Source organism: Tachypleus tridentatus, chromosome 1 (assembly GCF_004210375.1).
Source record: "Tachypleus tridentatus isolate NWPU-2018 chromosome 1, ASM421037v1, whole genome shotgun sequence".
In the NCBI taxonomy this organism is placed as follows: Eukaryota; Metazoa; Arthropoda; class Merostomata; order Xiphosura; family Limulidae; genus Tachypleus; species Tachypleus tridentatus.
Window position 1 is genome coordinate 140,224,227 of NC_134825.1, and position 23,280 is coordinate 140,247,506.

At 34.3% G+C, this 23,280-nt stretch overlaps 1 protein-coding gene across 2 annotated transcripts in view; it reads right to left on the reverse strand.

Annotated features, from left to right (window-relative positions):
• Positions 1-15,227, reverse strand: part of LOC143225641 (mdm2-binding protein-like) — a 134,990-nt gene extending 119,763 nt beyond the window's left edge. For both annotated transcript variants that reach the window (XM_076455432.1, XM_076455439.1), the window contains exons 1-2: positions 14,953-15,227; positions 804-955 (exon numbers count right to left, since the gene is read on the reverse strand). In XM_076455432.1, coding sequence (XP_076311547.1) covers positions 804-955; positions 14,953-14,983 — 183 coding nt within the window. In that variant the 5' untranslated portion in view covers positions 14,984-15,227. The remainder of the gene's footprint in view (positions 1-803; positions 956-14,952) is intronic.
• Between the last annotated feature and the right edge of the window lie 8,053 nt (positions 15,228-23,280).

Sequence of the window (23,280 nt, forward strand, 5' to 3'; positions counted from 1 at the left end):
GTTAAGAGTAAATTTGTACATATAAACTAAAAAGAGTTTAAAAAGAAGATGCAAATGAGTCTGAATTTCGAAAGTAAAATAAATCAGCATCAAATAAGTAAAACACACATCATTATAAAATAACTATCAATGACACTATTGAACTTTTGTATGCAAATCTTGCCATAAGATATCTCTGAAAGTTAAAGAATGATAACCTATGTTTTTACATATTCTCATTAAGTAAATGCATTTACTGCTTTCTTTGGTATAACTTAAATATAACCCTTTCATAAAACATTTATAATAATATAAAACTATCAAAGTAAAAACATAAATTTATTTATAATTCAATAAATTCTTATGTTTGACATAATGGGTTGAGGAATAATTTGTGAGCGTTTTCTCAAGTTAAAAAAATATATTCATAAATGAAACGCTTTTGCAAAATATTTCATGTCATTTGGTAGATAATTTTTTGCTCTAATAGATGGTGTGTTTGATTTTCATATGTCTTTAATTTTTGCTTTCATTTTCAGCTCATTAAATGGAATGTCAAGTGGACAAAATCGAGCATTTTCGACACCATCTGCTTTTCGCATTTATTTTCTTGCAATTTCGTTTAAAACAATGCATACTATATACCAAGGTATTACATGAAATAAAGTATCATAATAAATGTTTTGGGTGTAATGTGTTCATGCATTGAAGTATTGTATAGTCTTGCATGTAATGCTTGAATGAAATTATTTAAAAACGCTCACGAATTATTCCTCAACCTAATAAAAGAAATACAGTCAATAAAAAATGTACAAAGTAAATACCTCTGATCCATAATGCAAGCAGGAAACATAGATGTGATCTTTTTTTAAAAGAGGAGTCAAATGAGGTGCTTGACATTCAAGCTTGGTAATTGTTCTGAGCTTCTCAACCAATTCTCTCAAATGAATAACAACAGTATCAAGAAATTCCAGACCTAAAATGGAGAATGTATGTTATAAAAGCTCTTAAACAAAATCCAAAGATGCTCATTAGCAATAAATCATCACTAAATTACCATATTACGTTAAATTTATTTTTGTGTTCACATAAAACAAGATAAAAGCAAAGTGCAAAAGGGAACATGAAAAAAAAAGCACTCTTCCTGCAGCCAAGAACTACCAATATCTTTTAATGATTTCCATATGGACTATTTTTAACCATCAAAGTAAACATGAGTAGTTCTAAGAGTAATCAAACTATAAGTTTTGACAATGTACATGTACCATCAAAAACTTTTGGCAGACTATCAGTCAACATTACAAGTCTTGTTTTAATGAAAAACCAAATTTCTAAATTAAGTATTTTTAGTAAAGATTTCTCCATGGATATAGAAAGTAGAAATTATTCAGAGTGTAAATTGATTTTCATGTTTTATGTTAAAAATACTTTTTGTCTGAAAACTGTCTAATTTCATTTATGTAATCCATAAAATCTTCTAAATGAGTGTTAAACTTTTTTGTAAGAAAACTCATACATTTCATCTTTTATTTTTTTCTACCCTAGATCTATACACATTCTCTTAATTTGAATGACCTAATAAATACCTTAAAGATTAAGAAATCTAAATTACCACTTTTCCTTCTAGAGTGACTGCAAAAAACCACAATTATTTTTCATGGGAATAAAGTTGAAACTGGCAACAAAATAAAACTTCTCTGTACAGAAAACAGTCTAATATATGTTATTTGTTAGATTTAAAATTTGGTTTTCTGTTGGTTATAAATAATGTACAGGGTGGCCCGTAAGTCCCTACCCATCCACATTGTGTCTAAACAACGTTATAATACTAATGATGAGTTGAAGGCAGCTGTTACAGTGGCATTTGGAACAATAACCCCTTTTATGTTGAGGAAAATATCTCACAGACATAGCGTCGCATAATATCATGTAGCAAGAATGAGACACTGGATACATAAGATATATTGATGAGTATGGACTTATGGGCCACCCTGTATTATTAAATGAGAAAGAGAGGACGTGGCTGATCTGGATAACAAGCAAGTCTGATTATAATTTATAACCCTGTACACAAATAAGATTGAAGTCTATAAAAACTACCACATCAATTTATACTTATTTTACAGACATTTAAATTATTTCTAACCACTGTAACTCACTAAGTGAATGTGCAATTTATATTAGCCCTATTAATATATGAAAAGAGTTGCTGGTGAACATACCTCATGAATAATTATTTTTTAATTATTTTTAGTATACTAAATACATATTAACTTAATTATTGTACCTATGATTACAAAATAATACCATGTAAAAGTAGGTAATACTCAATTATAACTACCACAATTTCTCTAAATATGTGATAAGAACCAATAAAAATTCAGCTATGTTCAGTTGTGTATTTTCCATGTAAATAAAACTTGAACTGGAAGGAAAATGGACAATTTTTCTGTACATAAAGTTAATATTTTCTCAAATCAAAAACATATCTCCAATAATACTTACCTTTTCTCACACTACAGCTATTATTCAACCTCCAGGGTTTCTTTCTTTGTCTTTCTAAGCATTGGACAGAACTTTCTTATTTGCTCCAGTCTTTCATACTCCACTTAATGGCCCTTGGCAATGTTTGTCTTGTGACACACTCCACCTATATCAGTGCACCCTGTATCCAGGTGCTGTATACAAGTGCTTCATTCAGATAATTCATTTTTAAAGACTGACTGAACCTGTAGTCTCTTAACACTCACTTTCAGTGCAAAGAAAAGGAAAGGGAGTGTGGCAAGAAGTATTATCAGAAATACATTTTCAATTTAAGAAAGTGTTACCTTTCCAAAACACACACTAAATCTAGAATCCCACATTGATAAGGTGCAGGGACTGGTGAGGACATTATCCATACCGAAAGTATTTGCATAAATCATGGGTGTGTCAACAAAAAATTAAAACCCTAGTGGAGAAACCATACTGCATTCAGAATAGGTATGCTCTTCACCCATAAATTAATTCATGTAAGTGGATGGAAATGTTCATGACTTATCATAATTACTGGCCAGACCCCAACCAGAGAGCCACAAAGTGGCTGGGACAAATGGACCATTTTATATATATACATAATATTTACAGATAACAGATAATTATGAGTTGATTGTAACCTATAGCCACAGAGTAATGTGTTCAGAGCCATCGATATCACAAGATAAGCAACATCACAAAGTGGACAAACCTTCTCCTCAACCTAAAGAAGTTGAAAAAGGCAACACTTCAGGATCAGAAAGATTGAATCCTATATGTCATGCTCAACCTGAGGATACAGAACTCATCCAGTCTGGAATCATGAATGCACATCCTTTCTCTCCAACCATATGGGCAAAACCTTTGAATTATGGGGAGGACATTGAACAAAGTGTGGTCAACCAAAGACTCAGGATAAGTCCATTCTGCATTCAGTATTGTGAGAAGACCCTCTTCCATGACCAATGTACTTAATTGATATTTATCAAAAAGGGCCATGTTCAACCCAACTGGTTTGCCATGTTTTAAATCTAAACCAGTTATAAATGTAGGCTTCCACAAAGGCTGGTGCCTCTCCAACTGATATCTGCAAACAAAATCCAAGTTCCCACAAAGGAAGACCAGCTTTTCCAAGAGCAGAGAAATTCACTTTAATACTCTGGAGGAAAAGGTTTTGTCCACCTCAGTGACTGGAAACTGGGTGTGGTAAGGACTTCCTAGTTCCACTAGTAAAGTATGGGTGATAATACATGACATGGAGCACTAAGCAACAGTGCTCCAGAAACAGTGTACTAAGTAAACCAAGCTCCCAAAATTTTTAAAATCAAACTAACACCTACTTATTCAATTCAATGATCAACAGGGATTGGTAGGATCCCCTAATGCTTTACTCATTATAGTATATGACTGATGGTATATCACAGTACATTAATACTGTCAGGTCAGCCTACAGGTGGTTTTATGAAACAACTCATCAATGTACAGACTGTTGAAATATAGATAAAATATACTGAATTTGTAGTTACAAGTGCAGAATTGGTTTGATAAAAACACACCTATATCAGCTAAACTCACCACAGATTGGGATCCTGCAAAAACAAGGTAAGGGGGCTTGAAAGGTAGTAATATAAATACTCACTCCACTATATCATCTAACAGAAGTAGTCAAGATAGCTACAGGAGGTGCTTGAAAACACTCAGATAAAGATACTGCTAATACATGCAAGTAATGAGAAATAAAAATATCAGTGACGTCCATACAATCTCCTCTAGTCAGATATTCAACAAGTATACTAAGGACATAGAACATAAGTCTGACTGGATGTTACTCACCTTCAAAGAGAAACCAAAATAAGAGATGCAGATAAATTTAAAATTCACCTCATCAACATAACTGAAGGTAAATCCTGGGAACTGAATGATCCCAATGAATAAAAAGCTATTACCTAGCATCTCTAACAGCATTAATGCAGGCAACAAAATTTTCAAGACCCTCTCTGAATGTAATAACCAAAGTCTTATCAGTCACAGAAGTGAAAAATAGTAATGGCATAAAACAGGAAAAATAATTTATCCCCAATCCTGACTGTGTCTTGTGTAAAAAAGACCAGTCCAAGAATGTAGGTTAAATGATACAACATCCTGTGGACAGTCAGCACAAACTATTCTAACTAGCAATGCCTGTAGGTCAGCAGCAACAAAAAATAAACTTTCAGGTAAAGGCGAGACATCATATACGAGACTCAGATCACAAACAAGTGTCGAAAAATGGCATGTTATGCAACCTTAACATACCAGTACCCAAAGACCCCAAATCAACTTGATGAATCTGGAAAGTAAAGGAACTGAAAAGATATTTTGTTGTATCAGATGGTAGTCAACATGGCCATCTTTTACAGGGAAGATGCAAAAATATTTCCCAAATAGCCAGATTGAAATACATGTTATGGTTGGCACTTAAGACTGAAGTGGATTCAACCTCTTCTCAATCCACCATTATCAATGTGTGTCATTTTTATAGATAAATATCCATCACAGAACAAAGCAAAAACTGAGAAAGACACATAGTAACCTTAAAAATTAAATGCTTGTACTATGCAAAGAACTGCATAACCTCCATACCTGTAGCTTAACTTCTGGATAGCTGGGTGTGCCACATCAAATCATGCTGCCTCCACAGAGGTGACTAAAAATGAAATAGAAGTAGCCACTTATGAATGTACTGCAGAAACAGGAACAGGATGCGAATCTAATGTTATCAACAAAACCCAATAATGGAATGGAACAAATCATAGCTAAATACCTTGGGTAACATGACAATTGAAGAGAATGCCAAGAATTGTAAATCTGTCATATCCTAATGGAATGCATCCCTTGCGAAAATCAGGCACAACCCATCAACTATTTTGTTAGAACAATCCGTCTTGGTTTAACCTGTTCAGTGCCATAGACGAGATAACTCGTCCAAGCCAATCAGTAACACAGTGCCATGGACAAGTTAATTTGTTCTCAATAATACTGAGCTTCAACACTAGATGTCAGCACCATACATGCATTTGACCTACTTACAAATTGTTTCACTTTTGATCCAATGGTGCACAGTGCTAGGCAATGAAGATGATGAAAAAAGCTTATATGATTCAATAGAACCAATGTGATACTGATGCTAGTCTGATGGTAAAAACCTCAAACTGCAGCACCTGTCCCTTGTGCACAAAAAATGCTGATAGTGTTGGAGTACCACCACTGTGGTAATGTGCAAAAGGGAACCAACTACAAAAAACTTGGACATCCACAATCCCAGTAAAATAAATGGAAACTCAGAATGAGGAATGAGCAACTTGTGTACCTTAAAAAATCTAAGCATTGATATTGATGAGAAAGATTAACAATTGGACACTAATTTCTTGTCTTCTTAGGACCAATAACTGATGGAAATAAAGCCCTAAAAGAACTAGTACTCTTCTTACCTCAACACCAACCAAACTCTGATAGCCATAAGTTCTAAAGTCTGAAGATCTGCAGGTAATGGATATGCTACAGGTTTGATTGATAATGACAAGGAAGGTGTAAAGTAAGTGACTAACCCTGATTTAAGGATATGTAGTTCCAACAGATCCTTGGTTAAGGTTATTACATGTCCAAAAATTCTTAGGGCTAAGTTGCCACAGACCTTGAAGGTAGAAAATGATCACTGATGCTGCTGGCAGCATTCAGACCAAGCAGCAGAAGCCTTGGATATGAAAAGAATCTATTTTGGTACCAATGTATGAAGAGGCTAATGCCAGGTGGTCAGGACCCTTGAATAGGCACAGATCTATAATCTTTTGCAAGTGCAATGAAACATGATACATCAACAATGACAAAGATGAATGTAACAGCATGTGTGCATGCTTACAATGATTTAAACTTGCCTTCAGTGAAGTTGCTGATCCTGAGAAACTTCCAGCAGTTTGTTGTCAGGAAAAAAACACATTGGATTTTAAGAGTTGTAAGTCCATAAATTTTCCACTATCTCACCAGAGGCCATTGACCTATTCAGGTTAACTACAAACTCCACCTTAGAACCCCTAAGTTTGAGAAACAGATGCATTATTTAAGAGTTGGGATGAGCTTTCACGTAGCAGTGGTAGGCTAAATCACATAGTTCCAACAACCTTGGTGGATAAGTCATAAATGGTACTGGCTTGATTGAGCAAATGAGTAAGTTTAATACCATGAAGATAATTAAGGTGGTCTTCCAGAACTCCCTTCCTCAAGAGTAGGTACTGTTTGAACCAGGACAAATGGGATGTGGGCATTTTCCTTAACCTACAGCCTAGTGTGAATCTTAGGAAATAATCATACCATGGGAGGCAAAATCAACAGCTGGTGAAAGAATATAATGAAAAAACAGTGTGCTTATTTTTCTCAAAAACTTGAAGAATATCAAGTAGAAGGAGATGAAACTATCAAATCATGAAGACTGTTCATGAAGATGAATGTGTTTAGATTAATTCATAAGTCAACTTGAAGGTGCAAAAGGGACACAAGAAAGTAAGATAGATGACAAATTTGAGATAAAGTCTGCAAGCATCAATATCCAGGTAAGAATGCATCAACATAAGGAGCTGGCAGACCTATCTAGTAAGTGTAGGAAGCAATAGGTCTCCAGATAAAGAACAAAAATAGTGATGGAAACCACAAAAAAAAAAGACATTCGTGCCATCTGATAATGCATAAACCAGATACAGCAGATTGTCCAGATCCAAATAAGAATAGAGGTGAAAGATAGAAGGGAAGGAGATAGGAGATAAAGAATGATCACTTTCCTGATAAGCTGAACTATTGAAAAGAAAACTTTGATCTGGGAGGAGAAATAAATAAGCATGGTAAAAAGGAGTGTGGAAAGAATTGACAACATATACATCCAAATGAAAGATACCACAGTTGAAAAGGAGAAAAAAAAATGTCTTTAGAAAAAGATGGTACAGATATCAAGAAGCCAATGTTTCAAATAGGACATGTGTGAGAGCATGTAAAACTACATGAAAGTCTCAGTCAGGCAAAGAGATTAGTGAAGAAGGAAGGACCAAACAAAGTGGAAAAAACAGAGGAAAGAAACATCTGATGGTAACAAGAAAGGATATGTGTAGTTGACAAATTTGTCCACTAATCTAACTAACTGTCCATACTTGAACAATTATGTGAAAAAGGCCAAAATATGGACAATATCAAGACAACCTGGGAGTTGCAAATGGCAGATGGAACAACTATAAAGAACTTGCAACTTCCATTGACAAAGTTCAAAGATGACAGGAACGGGATAAGAAGAAGGCTAAACAATTCAAAAGTCCAGCCCACCAGGAAGTGGAGTAAACAAATTCCACACAAGAAGAAAGGGTGACACCACGTAAGGTTGGAGCAAGAAAGGGGGAAAGGGCAGAGGATAAGGGGATTTCAAAGGCAAATGAAGAGAAGAGGAAACCAAAGAGGAATTTATATGCAAAAACGGCTCGTTTGGGTTCAGAAAATATTTTACAAAAAAATATTTTAAAATATTTTCTCAACCCAAACGAGCCGTTTTTGCATATAAATTTCTCAACAAGTGGGTTTCTCGACATCACTGAAACCAAAGAGGAACCAGCAACAGGACCCAATGAGGAGTGTTATATATAAAGGTCGTGACAAAAAGAACAAGATGAAGAATGGAATAGACATTCAAAAAAAGGTGAGAAAAGTCTTGGCTGAAAGCATCAACCATCAGAGATTAAGAAGGAACTGAAAATCAGATAAATGGAAGTTTGGTGTTGATAGCAGTGGCAAAGGTATTAGGAGCATGCCCAATGAGAAAATGAGAGTGGAGTGACCACTCTGTAGGTAGAATCCAGTCTGGTCAAGAAAGGTGATCTGTTTTAAGGTTTAGAGCCATAGCAATTCAATTCAAGCTGTAAAGGAGATAAAGATATGATAAATCTGGTGAAGCATGACTTACAGAAGTTTCCTCAACTCTAAAGAGAGCCCAGAATAAGTGATATGAATCAATTTTTGTACTCACCTCAACAAAGTAGCCATGGATTAATCATGGGAACTGAAGGATCACAAAGAATAAAAAGTCATAGCACATTTAAAAGCATTCTGAGAGGCAACATAACACTTCAAAGGCCTCACTGGATATAACAAATGATCAGAATCCAATCAATTATAGAGGTGAGGAATGGCAGTTCATTTAGGAATATGAGCCATGAAAAATTGATGACCTGAGGGCAGTATAGATGGGGGAAAAGTAAATAGCATGTTTATGAAATAATTGCTGAAATGGCTTCAAGGTTAGTGTAATGAGGTAAGAATATATATATATATTCTTCTAAAACTTTTAGTGAGACAACAGATTTTAACTCAATTTACATCATTAACATTGTTCAATTATCAAGACATCTCAAATGTATTCAAAATACTTGTTCTATTATGTGCTGCATTATCCAGTTGTGCAGCTCATATTGATCCAAAAGCACTTACACTGTTTTCTGTACATTATTGTGCATACATATTGTTGACTTACTGACAAAAATTGTAGGATTTAGAAAAGAGTATCCACTTTGGGCCTTCATCCATCTTCAGTTTGTTTCCAACTCCAGTCACCAGGAAAATGAAAGTCTGGCTGTGGACACAAAATTTGGCTCTAGACATAGCAAGCCTGGATTGTGGCTCACCTAACATGCTGCACATGGAAGACATGTTGAAATAAATTCAAATGCAGATATGTCAAAAAATACTGTTCAGACATCTTGTTCTCTTCTCCTTTTCCAACAGAAGCTGAGGTAATATCACAACCTTTTATGGGTACACATTTGAGGCAATGATGCAAGCAGTAATAAAATAGTAGTGTCTACCAACACTAAATGTTAGCCAGAGTTCCAAAACGTGTAGGTTGTGCAACTTCGACCTCGCAAATGCAACAACATTCACATTAGCTTCTTCATGCCTGCATGGATCATCAATGTCTTGTAAGCACATGATCAAACTGAGTGATGTACAACTCCATCTTACCAATAACATGACCAAGTTAAGTGTTGTACAACCCCATCCTCTTAATGCAAATCACAAAACGTTTGTGGGTGAGATAACAAAAGACCTCCTGTTCCACTGTTGCAGAGATAAGCAGCCCAATGTTTCAGAATGGTTGTTTTGTACGAGACCTACCTCTGGAGCTTATCCCATGAGCATTCCATTATCTATAAAACTGGGCTATTGGCTATATATTTGTCCCAAACATACAGACTATGAATATTTTAAAGTTTTAACCTGTTGAGAGTACAAAGTTGGTATCTATATATACTTCAAAAATTCTAGCACTACTTGATTTACCATGTTTATAATACTTCTTTCACCAAAAATGTTCATACTAACTTTTGGAGATAATCCAATGGAAATACTGTTGCAAATTACTTCAAAAACTAGTGCAAAGTTTTACAAGTGGTGAGTGTCATTATTGTGCTGCAACAGAACTTTTTGCTACTGTAGGATAATGATCCAAGTTACCTATAACTGTTTTTCAGACAAAACCTTCCCCCTTTGTATCAGGCACATTTGATGTCAGTTACCAATCTTTAATCTCTATTATTGTATTTACGGAGTTATGATAGCAGAATTTGTAATAAACATGACCACGAGTCCTACAAAATAAATCCACTTTTTTATCCTCATTCAGATAAGAAATGAAGTCACCAACTAAAAAAATATTAAAAACAAGCAAAACAATTCTGGTAAGTTTTGCTTTGTTAGAAAGAAATATGGCAGTAACTATCACAAGAAATATTTTACAAAATGGTATGTGGCATCTCCTTAAACTTCTCTAGTAGGACAAGCACCATAACATAAGTTCAGAAATTTTTTCGTAATAAAGGTATGATTGATGTACATAATTTCAATTTTTGCTAGAGAGAGTAACAAGTTGCTAGATGAAAAAGAGTTGTCATGGCAATCATTTTTTGGTTTTCTAAATCACATTTAACTTCATTAATATTATATGCAGCTCCTTTCAATAGCTTTCTGAATAGTCAACTTAAACCAATTTTCATCATTATTCAGATAAGAAATAAAGTCTTCAACAAAACTTGACAGGCAAAATTTTTCCTTTGTGAAACAATTTTGTCAGGTTTTACTTTTATTATTAAGTCAAAATATGGCAGTATAAATTAAAATGAATGATTAAAGCAATGGTTAATGATGTTTTACTGAAGTCCATTATCAAGAACAGCACAACAATGAGCTTCACAATTCTGAAAAAGAGTTAGTGTGTAGTTGTCTATAAATTTTACTAGCTTACACCTTATTTTGAAACCTAAACTCTTGACCTATCATAGCTACCCTAACCAGTCTTTACCCAACTGAAAGTCGTACAATAATCATGTATTACATTTAACTATTTGTGCCTCTCTTTCAAAGAACTTGAGATTGTGGGAATACTGGTAATGTCTCACCAGGTTTTGAAAATAAAGGACAATGTCTCACCCAAATATTTTTATATGATCTATGTTTTTATCTGTTTTTTATTACTTTTTTGAAGCATTTTGAAAGTTTGTTTGCTTGTTTTAAAGCAAGAATTTGACTATGTGAGGAAAATTACTTCAAAAGAATTTTATTTCCAAATGAGAATTTAGGTAGGTAATTTGGTAATTATAATTTGTATTTTTCAGGATAAGAAATTAAACATTGTTGCATAAAATTAGAATCTCATTAGAAAGAAATAGTTCTATTGCAATAAAACATTTGACAAACACATTTTTCAGTTGAATACAAAAGACTAAAAAGTTTATTATTGCAAAATGCAAGACATTTATATGAAAAAATTTTTGTCTGAACATAAAACAAAAAATGATGGTTTACTTCATGTAAAGAAAAACATAGAGCAACCACCCACAACTGAAATATTGTTCAAAAACATTTCTTAAATATTTATAAAAACTGAAGAAATTTTGGTGGTCAACTTCATTTGATTACTGCATTCAAGTCTTGTTATAATTGTTCATAAAGTATGCATCTTATATTTTATTAAAGTAATCCCAAATTTTTGCAATACTTTACTTATGAACAGGAATGTAACATCATAAGTTATTTTGTTTTAGAGCAAAGTCAGTGATCATGAAAATGAGAAATTGTCCTGGATCTTAAGATTATTGGCATCTATCATATTCATTACAGAAGACATTTTAAACTTAAGATGTAAATGCTTTTAATATGCTATCCCTGCCTTAGAACTTCAAGAAAACACTACTGACCATCAATTTAATTATTCCTTTTAATCAAGACAACCATATTCCCTCTTATTAAATAAAGTAAAATCAAAACATGACAAAACAGGTTTAAAAAGAAAGAGCCCCTACCTTACTAACCTGTTGATTGACAATTTATTATCTAAGTGAGAATGAAAGAAAAGATTTAGTTTTAACATAATAATCAGAAAGCTTTTTTAAGGTGTGACACAGAGTACCAGTGCAGAAAAATTTCACATTAAATTCTTTGGGCACTGATATAATTTGCATACAAATCAAACACTACAACTTGCCATTATTGTTTGTAATTAAATAATAAAGTTCCCAACATTCCTGGTACACTCAATTTTCACTGTTAATCTTATGTTTCTTAAAAATTTTGTTCATTTTTATATTTAACATGGAATTGAACAGTGATAATTTACAACATATCAACCACCACAACAGCAAACAGAGAGACTGGCAACAGCCACCAGCTGGGCAAGTTCACTTTGTCTAGCAGAAGGGAGGGAGTATATAACTCAGTGAATCCACTTTGTCTAGCAGGGGGAATGATGGTATACTATGCCGAGGTGTATGTGACATAATTTAAAAGCTCTTACTATCAAGTTATTACTGTAAAATTATAGAGGCATAATTAATAAACATACAGGTGCAGACAAAATAAATTTTAAAATTCATTAGTGAATACCAGTTGGAGCTTTCATGCATTTTTCCCTCGCAAGTCAGAATTTTTCATTTCTTCATTACAAAAAAAAAAAAAAATTTATAAAAGTAGGTTATCTTTCAATAAACTTTTGCAGGCCACATAAAACCATGCAGCCTGCGTGCCACCTGTTGGAAATACCTGATCCGGTGGATCGATGGGATAACAGCATCTGAAGACAATACAAATAGAGAACACAAGTTTAGGATTTGGAAAAATAGACTTGGCTTCAGTTAATACATTTTTATTTACATAACAGGATGACTGACTCAGGGAGTGTGTTACTACTGGCAATAGTGAAAGTTGGCACTTTACAAGAGTTTATTGATGGGTTTACAGTCTTACTTTCTCACAAGTGGATATGTAAGGAGAGCTTTATCAAACCAACCAAATAGTCCTCTGTTGTCATACTATTGTTATATATTACAAGTACATTAAATAATATCTTAAGAATGGAATCCTATTAAGTCAAGAATTATGAAGAAAAAATGCACAATATTAAAAAGCTGAACTCATTAAGTGTTTGAAGTCAACATATTTCAATGAGGATTTTTTTTAGTTAAACGCTTATGAAATACACTCTGAAAACAACTTAAACTGAGATCTTTTTTGAGCAAGAAATATGAAACATGTAACTTGTTTAATAAAATATTTTATTCATCAAAAAAGCTGTATTTTGTAAACTATTCAAAGCAAATAATGAAATTGTTGTTAAAGCATAAATGATAAATTTAAAATAATTTTGAAAGCAAGTTATAATTAATTTTGCAAAAGACAAGCAATAGACATTAATCATTATGTTTTTCACACATAATAAAAATAACACCAAAAAATGTGTAAACTGTAATCGCTGTAAAGAGACTGTTGTGTGAATCAACACTATTTTCTGTTGATACCAACTGTACTGTAGAAAATAAAATTTTTATTTCAATAACAAATTAATTTATTTCTCTGGTTATTTCTCAAAGAAACATTCTCAACAGTATTTGTTTTGATTTGATTATTTGTTTAGAATGTTATGTCTATTATCACCTTATAAAGTATTCACAATTATGAGGATAATTTGTAATTGGTTGATTTACTACCCAGTGACGTTAAGTCATTGGTCAAAGATTAGCACATTTTATCAATCAATAGTCAGTGTAAAGATGGCTATGAAGAATGTTTATAAAGAATGCACCATCTGATGGTACACCATGATTTTATTACTTACACTTAGTGTTTGGTAACTTAAATATCTTGTCAAAATATCGGTATCAGTTGATCTGAAAATGTCTGAAGGTTATTGATGGTGCTATTATTTTTATAGTCTATTACTATTTGTTAAAAGTAGTGCTCATCGACAATGCTAAAATTTAGAGGAGGAAAAATCTAAATCAAATTATGTGCTATAAAAATATTTACCCAAAACAATACTATTTCTTCATTAAAATACATAAATCAAATAACACACATATAATAGAAACTTGCAAATTGATTATATATTTACTATAGTGTAATTTTAAAGACTTTGTTTTGTTTTTTCCAATTATGAACTAATAAATGCTCCATAGTATGAACTTCATCTTAGCAAACAATGGGAGCTACTGCTATACCTGTATTACAGTATGGTCATTTCTACAATAATTGGTCCAGTAATTAGGTCACTCAGTTTGCAACTGAGAGTTGAGGTGCCATTTCTCATCCTTCAACATGCTCACTCTTACAACCATGGAACATTATATGCAACACTTAATCCCACTACTCATTTGTAAACAGTAGCTAAAGAGTTGGTAGTGTCGACAAACTACATTCTCTCTAGTCTATTACTTAAAAATTATGGACGATTATTACAAGTGGCCTTGTGTGGCTTTGTATGAAATTTTAAACTAACTAAAAGAACACTATGTATCAACTTAAATAGAAAACATGCAGACAATAGTAATAATACAGTAAGCAATATGAACCATTTAACCTTTACAGGTAGTTACATATTTCTAGAATATTTCACTACCAAATTTAATTTCTACAGCAACAATAAATGAATAACATTAGTAATGCTATTACTAGTACAAACAGCAGTGCTGTCAGAAGGGGTATTAAGGCCGTGTTTTCTATTTGCAGAACCATGTCGGCTATAATGCGCTATTATAATTAAATACACCTTATAATTAGTATGCTTGCTGCTGACACTGTCAATGACAGTACTAATACTAAACACTAGAAACATAACCTTGGTATATTGAAAACATTACGTTAGGCTTAATCGCTGTTTAACTTGTACTTCGAGTTTAATGAACTTATTTTCTTATAGGAATTATCTTTCTCAGCTTTTCATGATGACGAGAAATCCACCTGAAGTGAAAATGTATTCTCAAGACGGCTGGTATGGGTAGTAAAACTTTAATTAAAATACAGTTCTGTACTTTTAAGTTTCAGCTTTTTCCTCTTACGTCTTCGAATCTATTTAATTCATCTCATATAATTAAATAATAAGATAAATAACTTTTACTTTCTTACCTTTACACAGCATCAAAATATGTGTATCCATTGTAGCATTTGTAGTTGTACAGAACGTTAGGTTTGCTTCCAGTAAATTTATATTAGATTTAATCAGTTCTGCTACTAGTAGATATATCTTAGAGCTTCATAACAAACAGAAGCAAAAGTATCGTTATTAGCAACACAGCATACTTTTGTTTTTGAAATGTAAATTATTAAAAGATTAATAATAAATCAAGTCCTACTTAATCAAACTAAGGTATATTAACATCCTAATATCAGCTTCTAATAGTAACACTGTAATTCGCGCTATTTGTATACTTCGCCATCTGTCCTTTAAAAACCGACACACTCGAAAAGAAAAAAAAATGACAAAACAATGCTTCAGCTAAAACACTCTCTTGATTGTTTTGTTTGGGACTGTATTTTTGCTGACATTTTAAAGTAAAAATAATCTTGTTTGTTTTTTTGTTAAATACAAAGATACATAATGCATTATCTGCCCACCTTGGGTATCAAAACCTGATTTTTAACAGTAAAAGCACTAAGACACCCACCGCTTAGCTTGTGGGTGAAAATAGCTCTCGTGTTCCTTCCATAATTCGACTTTTATTTCAGACGAATCAGCAAGAGAGCAGAGAGATAAACAGACACATACTTCACAACTTCGTATCTGTCTTACCCCAGAAAGTGGACCCATACTGTTTGCTTTAAGTGAAATCTGTGAGTCAGAAAATGCAACAGAGAAGTAAGTAAAGTGAAATTTTGGTGCTGTTGCAAGATTATTAACGTTGGAAAGCCTGAGTTTTAACATTATCAGCCATATGTCACCCATAACCCCTTGTGGGTTTTCTAATTTTATTTTAACTAAATATTCCGCTTTTCTATAGCTTTGCAAAACTCCCGGTTTATCTGCCAATTTGAATTTCTTAAGCTTTCGCATTTACCCTTGATTTTTTATTTATGGCTAAACATGAATAGTCTATTTACGTTTTAGAAAACCTTGATTCAAAAAATCACGTTCGAGGTCAACAAATCCAGATAATGTTTCAAAAAGTTATAACGAATATAACACAGTGTAAAGGTTTTAAATGCTCGCTGTGTAATCTCCTAATGTTGATATTAAATTAGAATGCATTTCACTTCACATTCAAAAGACTGTTTTCATATATTAATATATCCATCATTTTATGAAAAACAATTCTGTCAAATGGAAAATTCCTAGATTAAAAATGACTTTGGGTAAGTTTTATGTTAAAATTTCTTAATTATCATTGATTTTCTTTACAAAATGTTTTCCAGGTATTCTGTATAAGAAATTCTCACTTACTTACAAGCCTCCCCCCGTGGCACAGAGGACTTATAACGTTACAATCCGGATTTCAATACCTGTGGTGGGTAGAGTATAAGTAGCCCGTTGTGTAGCTTTGTGTTTAATTACAATCAAACAAAAATCACTTACACTTTATTGTTTAATATTTTTATAGGTTTAAAGTCCATATGTCCTGATGGTTTTTCAAAACAATTACACTGTGTAACATAAATTTTGTTCCTGGATAATGAGTGTTATTTTTTAATTGCTTATGTTGTAAAAGTATAGAAAATGGCCATTATTCCCTTCAAACTTTGCTTTTGTGACCTGGATAATGAAATTTAGAAATTAACCTATTTCCTATGCAAAAACAGGCAAATTTGCACGTGTTCATTTACACAAGGTCTGAATAAAATAACATATGAATCAATATTTCCATGTATTTATACTAAAGTTATACAAAAATGTTTAGAAGTGAATAGTTTTTCGAGATTTGCAACTGTAATGTAAATCACTTTCACGTATCAGCCTCCAAATATAGTCTTCCATCATGTTTTCGTTATACGCTTCTTGGTAGCGGCGTTCAAAGTCCAGTATATCTTGGTGGAAGCGCTCGCCTTTCTCCTCTAAGTATGCTCCCATGTTTTCCTTGAATTTATCACGGTGAGCGTTAAGGATATGGACTTTCAGGGACATCCTGCAGCTCATTTTGCCGTAATTCTTCACCAGAGTCTCAACCAGTTCTACATGATTTTGAACCTTGTGATTGCCCAAGAAACCTTGAATCACTGCGACAGATCTGCTCCAAGCTTTATTTCCTTCCTACTGGGCTTCTTGAGGAATTCTGCGCACTCCAGGATCTTTATTTGTGGTCCAACGAAAACACCAGCTTTGACCTTTGCCTGAGACAGCTTAGGGAAGAAGTCTCGAAGGTACTTGAAGGCTACAGACTCATTATCAAGAGCTGTGACAAATTGTTTCATAAGATCCAATTTTATGTGCAATGGTGGAAACAAAACCTTCTGGAGGTTCACTAGTGGCTCACACTTGATATTGCACCTCCCCACAGAGAATTCGGTCTGTTGTGGCCAGTGCTTCCTGTTGTAGTGTGCTGCAATGTCCTTGCTGTCCCAGAGGCAAAGATAACAGGAATACTTGGTAAAGCCTCCTTGGAGACCAATCAGGAATGCCACCATTTTGAAGTCTCCGATAACCTCCCATCCATACTCATCATACTTCAAAGCTTCTAGCAAGGTCTTGACGCTGTTGTATTCCTCTTTGAGGTGCACCGAATAAGCCAGGGAAAGAGAAAGATTATTATTCCCGTTATGGAGCAGCACAGCTTTGAGGCTTCTACAACATTCTAGAAAGTACTTGAAAATTCTTGTAAGTTCGTGAAAATTATCTATCAGCTACTCAGCACTGAATCTACTTGGATTGTTCTGGAAAATGGGTAAATTGGAAAATTTCATTACCCAAGCCACAAAAGCAAAGTTTGAAGAGAAAAATAGGTCTTTTCCATCTACTTTAGGCATAAGCGATTGGGAAATAACGCTTTCTACCCAGGTACAAAAAAAGTGAAAGTTACAGGCAATGAGAATAATGAACAAATTTTTCTTGGTGATTTTCAATCGAAAAGAATTCGTCCAACTACATTTCAGTTTAATAGTTATATTAAATTAGATGAGGCTGTGTGTTTTCTCGCAGCTAATTTTTTACGTAACTGGACGCAGATTGTGAGCAACACATGAAAAGTGTAACTTGCTTGCGCACAGAATGAACAATGAGCCTTGGTTACATGTTAAACTCACGCATAAAGACATGAGAATAATGAAGAAAAATCGAGAAAAAAATTCTTGTAATTCCAAAATAGAGATCCATTACGAGCAAGTATTTTTATTTTTATATTCTTTCCGGCGGCAGTTTCTGTGCAGTACAGAAAATTGATATACTTATAAAAAATCGTTTGGTATTTGTAACCAATTTCTGTGGTAAGTTCCACCTTATCACTGTCTTTCACACGTTTTCACAGAAAAAGTGTCCATCATGATAATATTAATTGTTTCTTCTTCAGTGTGAAAATCAAAATACAAAAAACTCAAATACATTACCAATTGCACGATATTAGGAAAACAAAAACGTGCTGAAGTACATTCGGTGGTCTAGTGTATTTTTACAGAAAACATTATTGCAATAAATATGTTCTTCTACTTTTCTACGTTGGGAAGAATACTTAAGAAGAAGTGAATGGGCTACAAACACTTTCAGGAGGTCAGTGAAATCTCTAAAGGAAAACATTTCAGGAACACCCGTAAAGAAAGACAGAAAATACACTTTATATGATGAGCTGTTATTTTTATTACCACACGTAAGTCGAAAGTAGGCGCTATTTGAATATTTATAATGTTTCTGTCAAACAAGCAACAACAACAAAAGAATCGTTGATTATCTTCGAAGTTCTCTTCTCTCTTCAAAACATAACACAATAGTTACACTGTCACAATCAATGATTTACCCTTTTCTGGGATATCGAGTTACGTGGCACTTGTGGGTTATGACAAAGCAAACAACCCGGACACTGGTGAAACACGTTTATGAGGAAAGTCTTAGCGGCAAGCAACTTTAAAAGAAAAAGGAACTGAGAAGGACACATTAAATTTATTTCTGTACAAATCTGAGAAACAAAATCTGACGAAATTTATATGCAAAAAACGGCTCGTTTGGGTTGAGAAATTATTTTACATAGAAGAGCGAACAACGTTTCGACCTTCTTCGGTCATCGTCAGGTTCACAAAGAAAGAGGTAACTGACCGGAAGCTGACCACATGTTTGAAAGAGGTTGTGTAACTGAGTGTCGGAATGAAGAGGGCGGTATTAGATGTTTGAATATATAATTTTATTCATTTTATTATATTAATATAGGTATAAAGACGTTCCTTTATATTGATTTATTTTGGGTTTAAGTTGTTGTATAAGTAAGGCTTCTTTAATTTTGCGTTTGTTTATGTTTGTTTCTTTATTTAGTATTTGAGTGTTTTCTATGGTTATGCTGTGTTTATTTGACTTGCAGTGTTCGAAAACGTGTAAAGGTGACTCTTTATGTTCTTCGTTGTTCGCTCTTCTATGTAAAAGTGTTTTCTCAGCCCAAACGAGCCGTTTTTGCATATAAATTTCTCTAAGACTTTGATTCTTTGTCTATCTAAGCATTTAGAATGCTTGCTTCAGTCTTTTGTACTCCATTCAAGTACCTTAGGCAAAATCTCAATCTTTTTGTTTATATTTATAAATTACATAAAAATGAAAAAATCTTACTGATAAGTTTAAATTCTCAAGTTACTGTTTCTATTGCAGAGCTCAAGCAAACCTCTCCTCTTCTGCCTCTCATATCTAGTGTTTGTCACCTGATGGGATGGGTCGGTCTCATTCAAACATGTCCATGATACCATCTGTTGTTATGCGAACTAAGGGTATCTCTTCGGAGGATTCTGAGGTGGCTTTTGCAAATCATTGAGGAGAATTTAGACTTGCTTTTCTGGCTGTTCCTTTCACTAAATTTACCTAAACAGAGAAACATTTTGATGAGCCACCTCCAGCCTCTTTTCTTCAGTTGGTTTCTTGTATTTTTGTGAGGTTTTGGGGAGCGTTGCAGCTCAGAGCTTTAACTTTGTTTTGTATCAGCATTTTATGTCTTCTGCAGAATGTTTGAAGTTTTTCTCATCACCTAAATTACATGGATCTGTGTATACATCATTATATGGAAAACTTGCTCCTTCTTATCAATTAGTAGAACAACACTCTCAGATTCTCCTTTCAAAAGCCACAAAATTGGGCTTCGTTATCACACTGAAGAAATATATTTTGTCACCAGTACAATATCTCATTCATCTGTGTGTATTTTTCAATACTCTCTTAAGATGTGTTCAACCACCATACATAAGGCTTTAAGCCATGGAAAGAGCTGTCAGGATTTTACTTATCTTGGTTATCTTTTTTTTTTTTTTGGATGTGGGCATCCATTGAGCCTATCTTTCCTTTGGGATGAATACATGTGATGTCCCTTAACTGATCACTGTGGAATCAATAGATCATGCATCCTGATCCTTTGGATGAGCTGTCTCCTTACATAGGAGCAACATTGTCATTTGTGAAATAGTGATTGGATCGGAACAACACTTTTATTCCACCACCCCATCCCAAGATCCATCTGTTCAGACATCTTTTCAGGTATGGTGTGCTTATCTTCAAGGTTAGGAGCTCCAGGGTACTTGGATGGAAGACAAGTCTATCCTTCACATCAGTGTTCTTAAACTTCATGCAGTACACTGGGCAATGGTTCAAAGCATGTTTTCCTTGAAGGGAAAAATTGATATGATACATTCTGACAATTCCATAATGGTATCTCAGATTTCTCTTCGAGCAAGTACACATTCTCAAGACCTTTGTTTTATTACCTTGGACCTTCTGTACTGTGCATATTCTTATCCTACGAGTCTTTGAGTATGTCATGTTCCAAAGGGGTTAAATTTAATTTCAGATCACTTGTCTTAACCCAACTGAATTTTCCAGCATAACTGATGCCACATCATGAGGTTTATAAGTGGATTTGCTCACATTTCAGATCTCCAATGATCAATGCCTTTGTGACTTATTGGAATCCTACACTGCAGTTGTTTTGATCTTCAATATCTTATTCTCAAGCATTGCAGTAGATGTGTTCATTTAGCACTGGACAGATTCATATCTGTATGCCTTTTCTCCCAGTTTGGCTGTTTACCCAGGTTCCTAACTATGGTTTGTTCTATTCCCTGTTGAGTTCTCTTGGTTACACCATATTGGCCAACTCAAGCATAGTTTCTGCTTCTTCACTACCTGCAGGAGTGTCCACCTTTATTTCTTTCATATTCTCAGTCTCTGCTGAGACAACCTTGATCAGACATTCTCCACCCAGATATATGAAAACTCCACTTCAAACTTGGAAATTGTGTTCCTGTTCCTTTGTATTTAATTAAATCTCTCTGTAGGCCAGCCATGATCATTTATCAACAAAAGTGAAATATTTATTGTCAGTTGTATATTGAGAGGTATTTAAACCCTCTTCATTCCAAAGTATTTACCATATCATGTTTTATGACATGGGTATTTGAGAAGGGTCTTGGTTTGTCTACAATGGCTTTATATAAGGCATCTTTATCCACTACTTTTAGGCATTCCAAATATTGGAAGGATTTTGAATCCCCAGTTCTATAAGGTCTGCTAGAATCCTTTTGTATTCTTTGGCTAAAGCAAACTTTTCAAGTTACCAAATTGGGATTTTACAGTTGTTTTTCATGTCTCATCCTCCTTTTGAGGCCTTAGTTCCTTGTTCTTTGCTTCACCGTTCTCTTGAATACTGTTTTTGTTGTTGGTTAGTATTGTTTGCAATTCATGTGCATTGGACAATTTATCATTGCTCATTTGTCCTGCTTTACCCTGACAGGTCGTTTCTTCCCAAGACTCATGCAATCAGGAAAGAAGAAGCCTTCTTACCAATCCATTTGCCAGCCATTTCTCACCTTTATGACATCCCCAATCCTGATCTGTTGGTATGTTCTGTAAGAACCTTCAAGTGTTATGTGGCTTGTACTAACTCGTTGAGGTAATAGACTCGGGCAGAGTGATTATCTCTTTTCTCTCAAGCTGATTGTCTCTATGACTGTAATCGTTCCTTTACACTTGTGGAACTCAAACTGGCCCTTTGTTGGTCGGACCTAATGATATACACTGTTAAATGCTGTGCCATCCATTTCCTGCATCTCTTGCTATTCTTCTGATTGTTTTTAACTAGATCTGGCAGAAGAATGTTTTTCCTGATGCCTGGCACCAGGCTATTTTCCTACCTTACTCTAAACCTTAGAAGGATCTTAAGAATCCTTCAAATTACCATCCAGTTGCTTTAACAAGCTGTCTATACAAAATCTTAGAGAGGATTGTTAATTCTCATCTTGTTTGTTTCCTCAAAGTAAACAGCCTCTTCTCGCCCACCCAGCATGGGTTTTGATGACAATGCTCCACCGTGGATCATCTGATTCGCTTCAACCCTCAACCAGAGAAGCCTTTCTCAAACGACATCTTGTATCAATATTCTTTGACCTTGAGAAGACTTATGATACAACATGGAGGAATGGTATTTTGCAAGACCTCCATTTATATGGGTTACGTGACCATTTGCCCACATTTAGTTAAATATGTTTGATGAGCAGGCGATTCCAAGTTTGTGTGGGTTCAGCACTTTCCTGTTCTTTTCTACAGGAACTTGGAGTCTCTCAAGGCTGTGTTTTGAGTGTCACACTTTTCATTATAAAGGTTAATGCCATCACAGAATAACTCCCTCTTACTGTTGTAAACTGGCCCTATGTCAACAACTTTCACATCCCATGTCAGTCATTGAACATGTGATATATTGAGCAGCAGCTACAGACTGCCTTCAATCATATATTGAAGTAGATCACAGCAAACAGTTTTACCTTTTCTGTCTCTACAATAGTTTACTTGCACTTTTATCAACAACGAGATATTCACCCTGATCCTAAACTCCGTATCGGTGAAGTTGTGCTACCTGTGGTCCCTGAAACAAAGCTCTTGGAATTTATCTTTGTCTGTAAGCTGACGTTTATACCACACATCAAGCAACCATGGGTCGAATGTACAAGAGCACTGAACATCCTCCTTGTCATTTTTTCCACCATTTTGGGAGGGGATTGATGTTTTATGCTAAAGATATATTGTTCTCTTATTCGAATGAAACTAGACTATGGATCACTGATCTGTGGCTGTGCCAGGACCTTGGCCTTAAAAATGCTGGACCCCGTTCATCATCAGGGACTTTGGCTTTGTATTGGGGCTTTCTGCACTTCCCAGTTCAGAACTTATACACAAAGTCTCATGAACGTCCTTTGCACCTCTGCCATTTGCAACTGTCTACTGTGTGCTTTGAAACTTCATTCCTTACCAATGCATCCCACCTGAGGTTGTTGTTTTTTTTTCGTTGAAGGGCC